Genomic DNA, 13,265 nt, shown 5'->3' with positions numbered 1-13,265 from the left:
CTGAAGCATCGAATATGAGCACACTATTTATTGCTTCTTCCTCATCTCGATTGCAGACCTTAACATCGACGAAACGGGCGAACAGCTGCGAAAGTCCAACACCGGCCCGACCCAATGCTGCTACGACTACTGCAATTCCAGCCCGATCGATGGGCTCTGCGCACGCTGTGATTCGCTGGACGACGAGACGCAGAACGAGGAGAGTACGGCACTGGCACTGAGCAGCGAACTGCCGGCGGTATGGCCCAGCTGCCCGAGCATCACCACCCCCACCAGCAGCTCCTCCCTGTCCGAGGAGTGCCGGGTATCGCAGGCCGCCATCACGTCCATCGTAACGTCCAGCAGCCCCAGCACCACTACCACCGCCACCACTACTAGCCGAAGCAGTAGTAGTTCCACCGCTAACACCTCTACTACCACCACCGTCAGTAGTGCCTCCACTACGGCCATGGCAGTACCGTCGAGCTCATCGCCGGCCCGGGCGTTCACCTCGCTGCTGAGGTCGCTCTGCGCCCTCGGGTCCGTGTACCGGGCGCACACGAACGGGGTACAGTCGTGGATCGCGATGGTGGCCGTGCTGACCGTCGGTACCGAGCTTGTCGCCTGGACGAAGCAGCTGGTGCATCTGCTCGTGGTGTTATAGCTCGCGGTGTGTGGGGTTCGCTGGCTGGACCAAACTTCACCGAGGTCCGCCAGCAGTGCCTGCGCCAACGGTCGACGAGCAAACCACCGCCAACAATTCCCCGTCTCAGGACGCATTCGGGCCGGGTGACGAACAGCAAATACCCGCACAGTCAAGAAGTGTGAATCATACCGGTGTAGAAGAAGAAGCGAGAACAACAACGCAAGGAATAATATAATCCTCTAGTACGCAAAACAAAAACAATTTCCACAAACCGCGTACGGTGAATGTTAAGAGAAAATTGAAAAGAAAACAAAAACCACTCACACACCATATTAGGTGCTTGGAGAAAGATAAAAGAAAACAAGCAAAGGAAAACAAAAAAACATTAGCAACACAGAAGATAAACAAACAAACCGATACAAAGAGAAACATAAACCCCGAATTAATAATTGCAAAGTGGGCAACACGTAGCAGAAGAAGAATAGGAACAAATCGAAACACTCAAACACACACACACACACTAGTGTTCCAAAACGGTAAACTGGAAAAGAAACAAAACACAAAACACTCTCGAAACAAGTAGAAAACAAAATAGAACAAGAAAACCCGACAGACACACAAACAAACACACGAAATATAGCGCAATAACAAACAACAGAAAACAACAAAACAATTTAATGCATTAACGAATAGGGTGGAGGTGGAAAATAGAGTAGAACAAAAAAAAGCAGTAAATAAATGAAACAAAACAGTTGACAGCGGCCGCTGACTACTATCGAAACGAAGTAGAGAACGGATTCGGAAGCAAATGAATAATTACTCCTCGTCGGGATATTTGTAACAGAAAGCTTAACAGATAAGCAATTCACCAAGCTAAGAACAGAAGAACGGGCTCCGGAGTTTAACATGACGTTTTTTTTATGTTTGTTTTTTGTTGCGTGTTGAGCGACAAGTGAACCTGTATTACTCAGCGAACGAAATGGAGTCGATGTGGGGGCCTGGGGCCACCCACACCCTGCCCAAGAATCCATCCTGCCATACTGTGGGTGGGGTAAGAGGAGGGTGGGCGAGGGAAGGTGGGGAGGGGTAGGGAGAGTTAGACATTGGAAAACGGGTTTGAACATACGCGTATACAATAATGTTACAACGCTCGAAAACGTAAAACAAACAAAAAAACCCATCAGAAGAACAACAAACAACTCATCCCACACATACGGATGAACAAACAATTTAGGTGAAATATTAAATTTAAACTTATTGCTAAGATTTAGATGGAAAGGAAATAAGAATGTTACAGCAAAAAACAAAAACAAACAGTATAGAAGGGGCATACCGTACCGTGCATAATGGGGGGGGGGGGGGTGGGGGGGGGAAGAAACAAAACCCTTACAATTTATTGAGGTGAGTCGTTGCGAACTGGTTGGAAACATTAGCGAAGAGAGCACATTAGAAAGCGAAACAAACTAAACCAAATTCCATATTGAAGTCTCGCACATCTCGTGGATTAGGGCGTTGTGTACTCGTGTATGTGTGTGTGTGTGTTTTTAAGTGAGAGTCACGTTGAAATGTACGGCCAGCAAGATCTAACAGTCGTCGGACTAAGCAGCTGTAATCAGCAGCTCGTGAGCGAGCGCCCTCTAGCGAGGGTTAATGGTATTTTTTAAAAAAGGAAACAAAACGTGCGGCATGAGTTCCATTCGAATGCGCTTGTGTGGATGAATCAAACCAATTGGATGAGATAGCACACACACACACACATACACACAAGCACATAGTAAGTTGTACAGTAAAGCGAGGATTTAAAGTTACGCGCTCGCTTAAGAAAGTTGGACGTTTGATGGCAAGATGTGTTAGTTTTGTTCGTTGTGATTGTGAGAAAGCGTGTTGTTTTTTGCCCGGTCGAATCGAGTTTTATGTTACCGTGTTTCTGTTAAAGCCATTTTCGTACACCATTCTTGGGGGTGGTGAGATGGTTCGGGGAAAGGAAGGGTGGGAAGGTTATAGCATAAGGACACCACGGAGCCTGCGGAATCGGTGTGGTGTTAGTAACAGCAAACAGAGAAAAACAAAAACTAGGATAAGGAAAGCACACACAAACACACACACACACAGTCATATACAAGAACAGACACACACACAGACACACAATGCTATTACTACTAAGACGACTTCAAACCGCAGGAATATGAGATGTAATCTAGTTTTTATTGAACCTTCCACTAGCGGAATCCACGCAAATTGCTAATATAGCGCACGTTACACACACACACAGAGACACATGCAGATACACAGTGACACACACTTTCCGCTCACCAAACATCCATACCTTCATACCAATATATTATCTCTTTAACCTTTAACTAGGACACGAAACGTTTGATGGGAATGGGAAAGTATAGAAACAAGTTTTGATAACGCAAGTCAGCCAAATAAAACCCATAGAAATGAATTAGTAAAGAAAACAGAATCGAGATCGGAGTAAGAAAGAAAGCAAAAAAAAGAGAGAGAGAAAGAGAGAGATAGAAAGAGAGAAAAAAGGAAGAATAATAGAGCAATGGAGAAAAATGAAAGCCAAATACCGAACAAACCGAGCAAGCGAAAACACGAAACAAAATGTTAATATAAAGCACACACCAAACATAGAACGTGACCTCTTGTAATATGGCAAACAGAACAAACTTAGTGTTCAAAAAACAAAGAAAACGGATAAAACAACAGTGGATTGATCGTACATGTTTAACCTGGTGGGTTCAATCTTTCTACAAAAGACGACAAAGGGAAAGAAAAGATAGAGAGAGAGAGAGAGCGAGAGAGAGAGAAAGGGTAAAACAACGCAAACACACTCTCTCACACACACACACTTGCAAGAAAATTGCCAAATCGAGCGAAGCTCGAAATGATTGTTTATAGATAAATTAAGTCACCACTATTATAATTAGTCCGTCAATTTTTACAACAATTGTTGTTAGGTAATTGAGTATAGGAAAAGGCTGTTTGGATGTTTCGGGTGCGAACGCTGCCTGCACATGTTATTGGAAGGATGGAGTACACAGAACAAAACAATAGAGAGAACGAAAGGGCGCAGAAAGAGAAACAGAGAGAAAGAGAGAGAGAGGGAGAATGGGAAAGGATGAAGACAGTTAGTATGGAAATCTTTTCCAATCGGTATGTTAGCGAAAACAAATAGAAATACACCACTGTTGCACCGCCAGGTTTTCGTGTTGGTGCGAACTAAAAGCAATTGGAGGGCAGCACTGCTGTCAGCCGGCATCTATCACCTCTTAATAATTCTAAAACAAAAAAGGTAGCCAAAACCCATGCATTAAAGCAAACGCAGAACAGCCATCCCCCAAATCGCGAACGTTTCAGTGTTACCGGGAGATTTAGAGCAGCGAATGCACTGGTAGGAATTAGGGAGATATTGTGCAGTTGGTACTCCGAATTCTATACGATGTCCCACAAGTCCCATAAGCTTGAGCTCGTTTGATTGCTTTTCGATCAAATATGCCTTGATAGGAGCTTAATAGGATCCTTTCAGTTTTATCTCTATCTCTCTCTCTTTCTCTCTCTCTCGCTCTCTTACTCTTTCTTTCGCAATCATTGCTGTGGCTTGTTTGATTCTCTTTCTCTATCTCTCTCTCTGCCTCTCTCCTTCTTTCTCAAACTTTGACTCTCTTTCTGTCGGCAGACTTTCCGAAGCTTTCCACACTCACACACAATAAACTGTTCTTGGGAGGAATGCGAAAAAACCTCTTAAACAATATAAACAACACACGCGAAATAATTCGAAAACTCACCCAAAAACACACACAAACACATCGACTCATACACACACACACACACACACACACACACACATTCAAAACAACTGTTACATGTTCGAAAGAGACACTTTTTAGCGTTTATCTAAAGCAAACACAGAGAACTAAAACCCAACATAGGGAAGCAAAGTAATGGGAATGGAAAATGCGTAAAACTTAGATGGAAGCAAGAACGAAACAAGCGAGGAAGAAGAAAAAACAGAAAAGAATAAACAGGCAACAAATTCTCTGCAACAAAAAATTATAATCAATAGTTGTTTAATATAAATGTGAGATGTAGAGAATAAACAAAGCGCGAGAAAGAAGAAAAAACAAAGAGGAATAGAAAGCCGCAAATTGATGGTGGCAGCGGTGTTCGGAGCGCCAGATTGCCAGGCAAAACATTAAAGCAAACTTCTTCGAAACTATTGATAGCACTAGTACGAAGTTTTTCGGGTTAACTTGAAGAATTAGCAGACAGGCAGGCAAGCATTGTTTAGGGCATTGGAAGGAGTGATATGAAAGACTCGAGTAAAGAGGAGCGAAGAAAGTGTGTAAGGTGAAATGATCACACACACACAAAAACCAAAACAAACTTAAAACTGACGAAACAAGTAACAAACGATTAACATACCAGAAAACAATAAAAAACATTAATGATGAAAACGAAGCTATTGCGGTTAAGCGAGAAACATAAACAAACAAGAAGGGAGAGGGCGAGAGAGAGAGAGAGGCAGAACGCGTAAGCAGTTAGGGGGACGTACGAAATGAACAAAACAAAGCAAACATAGTATCGTTTGTAAGCAAACAAACAAAACAAAACAAACAAAAAAGTGAATTAAACTACGAATTAATTACAAGCGTCTTCAGGAATGAATAAATCGTTGAATTTAAAACAAAAAAAAAACAAAACAAAAATGTCGTCTTCACGCTGCTGGATGAACAGAAAAGGTAGATGCGTAACGATAAGTAGAAATAATTAAGTAAAAACAAACAAACAAAAAATTCTCAGTAAGAAAGGGTGATGGAAGAAAGTACACAGAACACACACTCACACTAAGAAAACATTAATACAACAACGGCCACGCATCAATGGATGAAACAAAAACAAAAACCAACCATCACTCATAGGCACTTTGAGACATTAATTAATAATATTTGAAACAAAAAAGGGGGAAAAAGCAAAAAACAAAACGTTCCCCCTTATGTTGACAAATCGAAGCCAATAAATACTCCGACGGTGAGGCGTAATAGTTGCAGAAGAAGGTAACAACATTATTACTATTATAACAATAACGAATTGTCGGACGCGTGCTGGCGGCGAGTACGGTAGGTATCTCGCAGATCCAACCAGTAGCAAAAAATCCCACCCGAATCGTTAGTGTATTCACGCATTGTAACACTTACCAAACAACAAAAAGGAACCCCAATCTACACAAGGCAAGACACACGAGTTTAGGTTGAAGCGGTCGGAACGGCGAGTTCAGAATTGATATTACGATTTCTTTGCCAACTCTCCAACGCACGGCAGACGAATGCTAGAATAACATAAGAAGGGTGATTTTTGTTTTTTTGTTGCAGAACGCTTCTTCCAACATGGCGTCGCCGCTTCGTTAAGGCGCAAGTACGTTACCGGATCGTTGTTGTAGACTGGCTGATAGTGTTTTAAGCGGGCAAGAAGCGTTACGTACGCGGCCAGGAATCGATTGAACCAGTATTACCAAAAACCCCTTCCTTCCAACTACCAGTTCACCAAACTGTTGCTCGCTGAGCGTCTCAAGATCGCGCCTCAAGATCGTCTCAAGATCAGCCCGAACAAAAAACCCAAGTATCATTACCTATAGAGTGTACAGATTTGAAATTGGGGGCATGGAATAATAAATGATTTGCCGCTTGCAAATCAGAGCACACGGGTCCGAGGAAAACAAGGAAGGTAATTAGGAAGCAAGAAGAAACCCGCGGAACGAAACACGTAAACTACAATCCACAATAACACACCGCCATCCATACTCACCGACATTGGCACGCACGAAAGTCCTGCAACAAGTGGCACGGCGAAATGTTTGTACAGTAGATGATGTAGAGAAATTGTTTCCGCAAAGCAAAAACAAAACAAAAATGAAAATGTATAACCACTACCGAATGGATACAACACTGCTCTGTTATTGATAAATAAATCGAAAAGAAAACGAAAAAAAAACCAAAAACCATCAACAAACAGAAACGCTCTCTCTCTCTCTCTCTATCTATCTCTCTATCTATATCTCTCTCCCCCATCCCTAGGGTCTGGCGGAACCGTCGCGGCGTCTTACCGCGAACCGGGTCCAACGAGTTTTTGGATAGGGTGAGGGGCGAGTGAGAAAATACGTGACCGAGTCGCATAAACACCAGTGCACCTGCACCTCACACACTCACAGAAGCACACACATTTCTGATGCATTTTTGTGATCTTGAGCTGCAAATAGTTTGGTTGCTTCTTGTTAGCAGACCCCGAATATATGATTTTCTCTTCTTGGGCTACACGCAGTGGTCCTCAAAGGCTTCCACTATATCTGCAACTTTCCTGGCTCTATTCTACTTATACACTCTCTCGTTCTTTCTCCCACTTACGCACACCACACCACTTCTCTTGTTATAACCAATTTGAAAAGCAAGCGAACAGAAAACAAACAACAGGTAACGAAACATCAAATAGTTGTAATAGCAATCGAAACAACACACCGGCACAGCGGGAAAAAGGGGAAACGGTGTCTATTTAGCTAAATCGAAACGAACCGAAGCATCTGGCAGTGTCGTTAGCGTGTTTTGTGTGGTGCAGGCACACGATAACAGAACAAGAAAATAGAAACGAAAGCAAGAAACAAAACAACAAACAATTAGCGTTAGGAAGAAATACAGAGCGCAAAACATTGAGAAGATGCAAAATAATGTAAGCATGTTCACCAAAAAAACCAAGAAAACACACAAAACCACAACAAAAACTCGTAGCAAACAAAACAATACAGTTACTGGACATTAATTAAACGTAAGTAAGCGAACGGGAACCGGGAAAGAGGCGAACGAATGGCGCAAGACACGAAAGAAAAATCCAATTTGTTAAGCAAAAAGTTATCTAATTCTACTGGAGCAAAAGGAAAAAAAAACTCGTTAAAGAAACGAACAGAACAAATGAAGAAATGAGAAGGAACAAAGCTCGAAAAAAGAACATTAAAAGAAGAAAGCCAAACCATAACTACTATAAAGTCGTGACTCGTTAATTGTGTACACTAGTGTTGATGGAGGGTAAAGCAGTGTGGAAGAACAAAAAAATAATACAAAAAACATGCAAAAATAAGCAAACAAAAGGTTAAACAAGTAACGAAACGGGGGAAACGCTGTAAAACCAAAAAACAAACACCTACGTTAGGAACCAGTCCGAAACTGTAGTACGTAAGCTGAACAACTGAATAACACATGAGGGGAAGAGAAAAGAAAAGGAATAGAAAGGTGAAGGTGGAGAATAGCATTTAGAAAACCGAGTCGACGCGAAACTGGGAGTTAATAAAAATGGGGGCAAAAATACATTAAAACAGATGTAGGACAAAAACACACACACACACACGCGTAGAACTCGCATGACGTTCTAATGCCGATCTCAGCGAAATTGGAATCGGTAAGAGGAAAATTATTAAAAGGAAAATGCATTGGCCACTTGTTAAGATACGGGTTTGAGAGATGGTTCCGTACGTGTTAGGTGAGTTGGATGTCGGTGTTGAAGTTGTAAGTGTGCCGTGCAATTGGATGAGTAGAATTGGAAAAGAATTCGGCAGGAATAGGAAGGCATCGACGTGACGTGGTTTAAAACGATATTTTCCAACGTTTTCCACTCGGACGCTCATCACCTGTTAGAGAGGTGAACGAAAAGGCGCACTACCTTCGCAAAAAAAAAAAAACATGGCCGTAAATCGATTCTTGGGACTACTGATGCCCACGACTCCTCCTTAAAACGATCCGATCCTTGTTAGAGTTTTAGGGACTGCAGTCCCAACCAACTTCTTCACGCACCGATCCACCTGCAGGCACACATCAGTTACACAATTGCACACACACACACACACACACACACACACACCTACACACTGCACTGTACGCACACGTACACGTCAAACATTGTTATACACCAGGAACAGGTGTACAAGAAGGAGTGAGCGCACAGTGGGCGCGCTAGTTAAGTGCACGCTCTACCGACAGAGAAAGAGAGAGAGGGAGAGAGAGAGAGAACGAAAAATAAAACATCAAATGTTATGGCCTTACGAAGGCATGCGCACCACTAGCAAATTATGCGGACATTTATGAACAGCTTAATGCACGTGCTTCTCTTACGTTCCGCCATCCACTAAGGTCCACCATTCTGCTGTTGCCCTATTTCAGACAGTTTATACACAGAATACTGCTGTACTTTGGCCCGTAGGATTGTTGTATCCATCAGGGGCCCACTACTCGAACGCCATTGTTGATCTTTGTTGAGCTGATCTCTAGTGAATAGGATAATTGTGTGAGTGTGCGTGTGAGAGGGAGAAAGAGTCTTTTGTTTTAGACTGTAATCTTGCGTTTGTATTTTGTGGTGGCCAGGACTGCCAGGAGCGTAGCAACTACCACGGTAATGGTGAAGGCGAAACAAACCTGGCAAAGCGTTACCTCTTTGATGGTATAGCAGTATAACACACTCACACGCAGAGCCAGAAACACACAATCACATAGTTGAGACTAGGATAAATGAAACACACCAATTTTAAGCGGGCGTAACGCTAGACACTAGCGCAACGGAAACAATTCACTACACATCAACAATCTTTTGCGTTCGATTACTGTGAAGCTTATCGATTGTTTGTATATAGTTTGAGCGAAGCAACAACAACAAAAAAACCAATAGACACAGAAAAAGGGTTCCGTTTGAATGTGCTGTTCATAATTAGGAAGCAACAGTTAATCGATTAAGCAGTAAGAAAATAATAGACAAAAAAGAAACAGAAAACCGAATCGAAAAACAAGATGAAAGCCAAGAAAAATAAGAAGCGAGAAAAAAAAGCAAACCAACACACGAGTTAATAGAATTTAAAAATTACATAGTAACTTTACTGAGAAAAACACAACTCACCAAACCACATACGACAACAACAAAAACCCCAAAGAGAACGAACAAAATAACAAACAAGAAAACAAACGAAAAACTTGCCAACCAGTGTAGTGCATTTGAGCGAACCGGGGGTTATAAAAGGAAAAGAAAAACTAAACAGCAGCGAAAAAAAAAGATCAGTTAGTTTAACTAATGATTAACTAATTGGTAGAAGGCGCATGGCACCGCAAAACAAAACAAAAAACACCCACACGTTAAAAATCGTTCTCGCCAAACGCCAAACGTGTAGAAAAAAAAGAACAAAGCGAAAGAGATACAAGTAAACAAGAAAGCAAACAAAAAAAAACACACACACACAAACACTAGAACCGATTCGGATATCGGGCGCGCGCGAAACACGGGCAAAAGAAAGGGTGAGAACAGAAAAAAAAACCGGAAGCAGAATGGAGAAGCGTAACAGAAGAGAGGGAAAACGAAACAGTAAACAAACAAACAAACAAATAAGAAAAAAACGAAAGAGAAGGAAACAAGAACATGAAAGTATTACGAGGTCTATAATTTTGATTTATGATTTCTAGCGAAAACAACAAAAAAGGGACAAAAAACAAAAACTAATAAAAAGAAAACTGGAAAGGAATAAAGTATTAATATCCGAAAATGAACCATGTGTTTGCTTGATTTCTTTTGCCTCGGTTCATTTACAAACAGTACACCGAAACCCAAAACCCCATCTTTTCTTAGAACCTGTGTGCTCTGTATGTGTGTGCGTGCATGTATTTCTACCTGTTTGCGTGTACTCCTGCCTGTTTGCTCTTCTCTTACTCTTTTCTCTAATCTGTGTCTATCTGTGTGTGTGTTTAAGCATGTGCTCTGGTCTCGCGAGTGTAATTGTTTTGTTTTCTCTCTGTTTTATCTCACTCTTTTATCAACTCTTTTCTGTAAATTTTACTCCTTTGTTTTACTTATTCTTGTTGTGGACACTTTTTCTTATCTTTTCTTTATAATTTTCTAATTTTCATCCTAATTGTATACTTCTTCTTTAAATGTTAACACTGTCAAAAGGACTTTGAATCGATTTCTATTGCACCCTTGCTGTGTGTTTTTATTGATTTTCTTCTCCCTGCCGTACACTCTATATTGTACCAACCTTTTCTATGAATTTTCACCACACTTTTTCCAGCTCTGTACTGTGCAACTTCTAAGTCATTACACAAAACAATATAACACAACTTACACAACCACACACACATTTTATTCTAGAAAGGATCATAAAAGCTGCTTAAAAGCAAACCGATAGGAAAAAGAAATTGATTGGCCGTTGGTAGCCGGAGGGAAAGTTAACTGCAGACATTTAATTGCTAGGAATGAGAAGCAAATACTGCCATTGATCTGTTTATCAAACTATCGTAGCCAGAAGCACTTTAACAGCGAACCAAAAAAAAATGAAAACAAACTAAATGTCAAGAGTTAAAAAAAATAAACGAAAACGCCTCACGTCGCCCGAAACCAAGTCAGCAAAAAGACAATACAAGCAGCTGGTCTGTCTGTTGGAATGTCTTACGCATTTTGTTGTTCACTCAGCGGCAGCGGCAGCAGCAGTTCGGTTCAGAACTACAAACACACAAAATCGTATTATACTTTCGAAACCGTTTTCTAAACCGGTCTTAAGCTTTCGTTTCTTGCTCGCAAAGAACTCATCCCCGTACTTTGAATGTTGTAAACAGAGCGCTAGTTTTGATGTTCAATCCCCAGCCACAGCGTTTTAAAAAACAAACTGACAAAGTTCACTGTGTGTAGAACGTGTGCTTCTGCAAACTAGAAGTGTAAAACTGTATGCACGTTAAAAATGCAAAACAAATCACTGAACCTCTTGTACTACATCTCCATGATGTCCGTTCGAACGGTCTAGGTATTTGCCACACTCTCCTTCAACGCATAACAGTAACCAGAGCGGAGAAGGAGGAACAGAATAACGAAGATGGAAAACGAAAAGGGTGTTAAAATTCATTAACAGAGAAAACGGCACAGCAAAACCAGAATGAACTATATTAGGCCTTAAAATGCAATACATAATATTTTAAAAGTAGTTGTGATAAAAAGTGAAGTAAAACCAGAAGAACAGCCCACAGAAAATGAAGCAGCCAAAAACGGCAAGCAAAACAGTCAAACAAAAAAATGGATGCATGGATTCCCGATAACTTGCGAACCAAACCGTCTTCTAAGAAAAACACGTGTGTGTGTGTGTTTGTTGTTCGTGTACGGTGCAAAAGGGTCTTTAAGGCTTCACAATATTGAATAGTGGATAATGGGACGGAAGAAATGGAAGAGAAAAACGATTTAAACTTCTTCAGATCGACAGAAAACTGTTGTGGAGAGTAACAAAAAACAGAACCCGTAGCACATTAAACACTCATAAGAACACAATGTACCACACACACATACACACACACACACACACACACACACACACACACACACACACACACACACACACACACACACACACACACACACACACACATACACACACACACAGAGGGAGAAGCTGGTGTGTGGGGGACCCTGGTTGAAGCATTGTAACACTAGCAAGTAGTAGATGGTATGTTGAATTGTATTTAATAGTTAACATGGATAGTTGCCTATAGTGAAATTGGAAAACGAGAGACAAGTAAAGTAACAAAACAAACAACAAACAAACAAGCAAAGCAACAAACAAACAAACCCAACCCAAACCAGGAAAGCTGTTGATTAGCGTTATGGAACGGCAGCGGGTAACGGGCTCTGCGTTAGCTTTTTTGGTAACCGTCATACGTTATCCGTTACGAACCGGTTTTTTCCTTTTACGTGTTTAGCGAACCGTGTATGGTATAGTGCGTCCGTTTTTGTGCGTGTGCTATGTTGTGTGCACCATCACGTGTGCACCGCCACAACTAATGATAGTGTTTAGCGTACCTTACTCATAACGCCGTTGTAGTGTGCGAGCAGCTACATTTGTATGGGAGTGTGTACTACCGCCATCTACTAACAATAAACAATAAAGACTCTCTAAACAACTAACAACTGAAGTTAATGGGTGGTGATGATGTTAATGATGCTGATCGTGCACTTGATGTTACGGGGGGCGAACAAAAAAAAACCCTCGAATTGTTTCTCTCCCTGATGGCACAAACATCTTGGAAGGAAATGATAATTTAGAAAATAAAAACGGCAAGGAATGAAAAAAAAATAACAAAAAGCAAACACAAAAAAAAAATTACCTTATCCTTGTAACTCAAACGGCAACGGAAAGCGGAACAGTTTGGTGGAAATATTTCGAAGAAAACATTGTTAAACAGAAAGATGCTTTTAGGTAATTTTACGACGGCACAGTTAGTGCAAAAGCGTGGTAGGCTCGCCCTAAGGCCTATCGCTTCTCACCACCACCTGACCACCTCAACCTGCAGGGCTGCAGTGCTGGAGGAAGAAAGACAACGCACAAGCGAGAACAAAACACAAAAACCCGGGGTAGAATTTAAATCACTCAATACAAAATCACACACAAGCTCTACAGGCTATGCACATCACAAAAAAAAAAATACAATCGCCTGTTCGTGCACACCAAATTTCAAACGTAATCTCTTACGAACAAAAAAACACCTCCCACTATCGTACTAGTTCTTATACCGACATTAACGAAAAAGAAAAGCAAAGCAAAAACACACTTTACACAATCTCTATCTCTCAC

At 41.3% G+C, this 13,265-nt stretch overlaps 1 protein-coding gene across 9 annotated transcripts in view; it reads left to right on the top strand.

Moving 5' to 3' along the window:
• Positions 1-13,042, top strand: part of LOC118512671 — a 53,629-nt gene extending 40,587 nt beyond the window's left edge. For all 9 annotated transcript variants that reach the window (XM_036057437.1, XM_036057439.1, XM_036057436.1 and 6 more), the window contains one exon: positions 57-13,042. In XM_036057437.1, the coding sequence (XP_035913330.1) occupies positions 57-643 (587 nt within the window). In that variant the 3' untranslated portion in view covers positions 644-13,042. The remainder of the gene's footprint in view (positions 1-56) is intronic.
• Positions 13,043-13,265: the final 223 nt, after the last annotated feature.

Source organism: Anopheles stephensi, chromosome 3, assembly GCF_013141755.1.
Source record: "Anopheles stephensi strain Indian chromosome 3, UCI_ANSTEP_V1.0, whole genome shotgun sequence".
Classification (NCBI taxonomy): Eukaryota; Metazoa; Arthropoda; class Insecta; order Diptera; family Culicidae; genus Anopheles; species Anopheles stephensi.
Note: the sequence above shows the minus strand (reverse complement) of the source record. Positions and strands in the feature narration are given on the sequence as shown.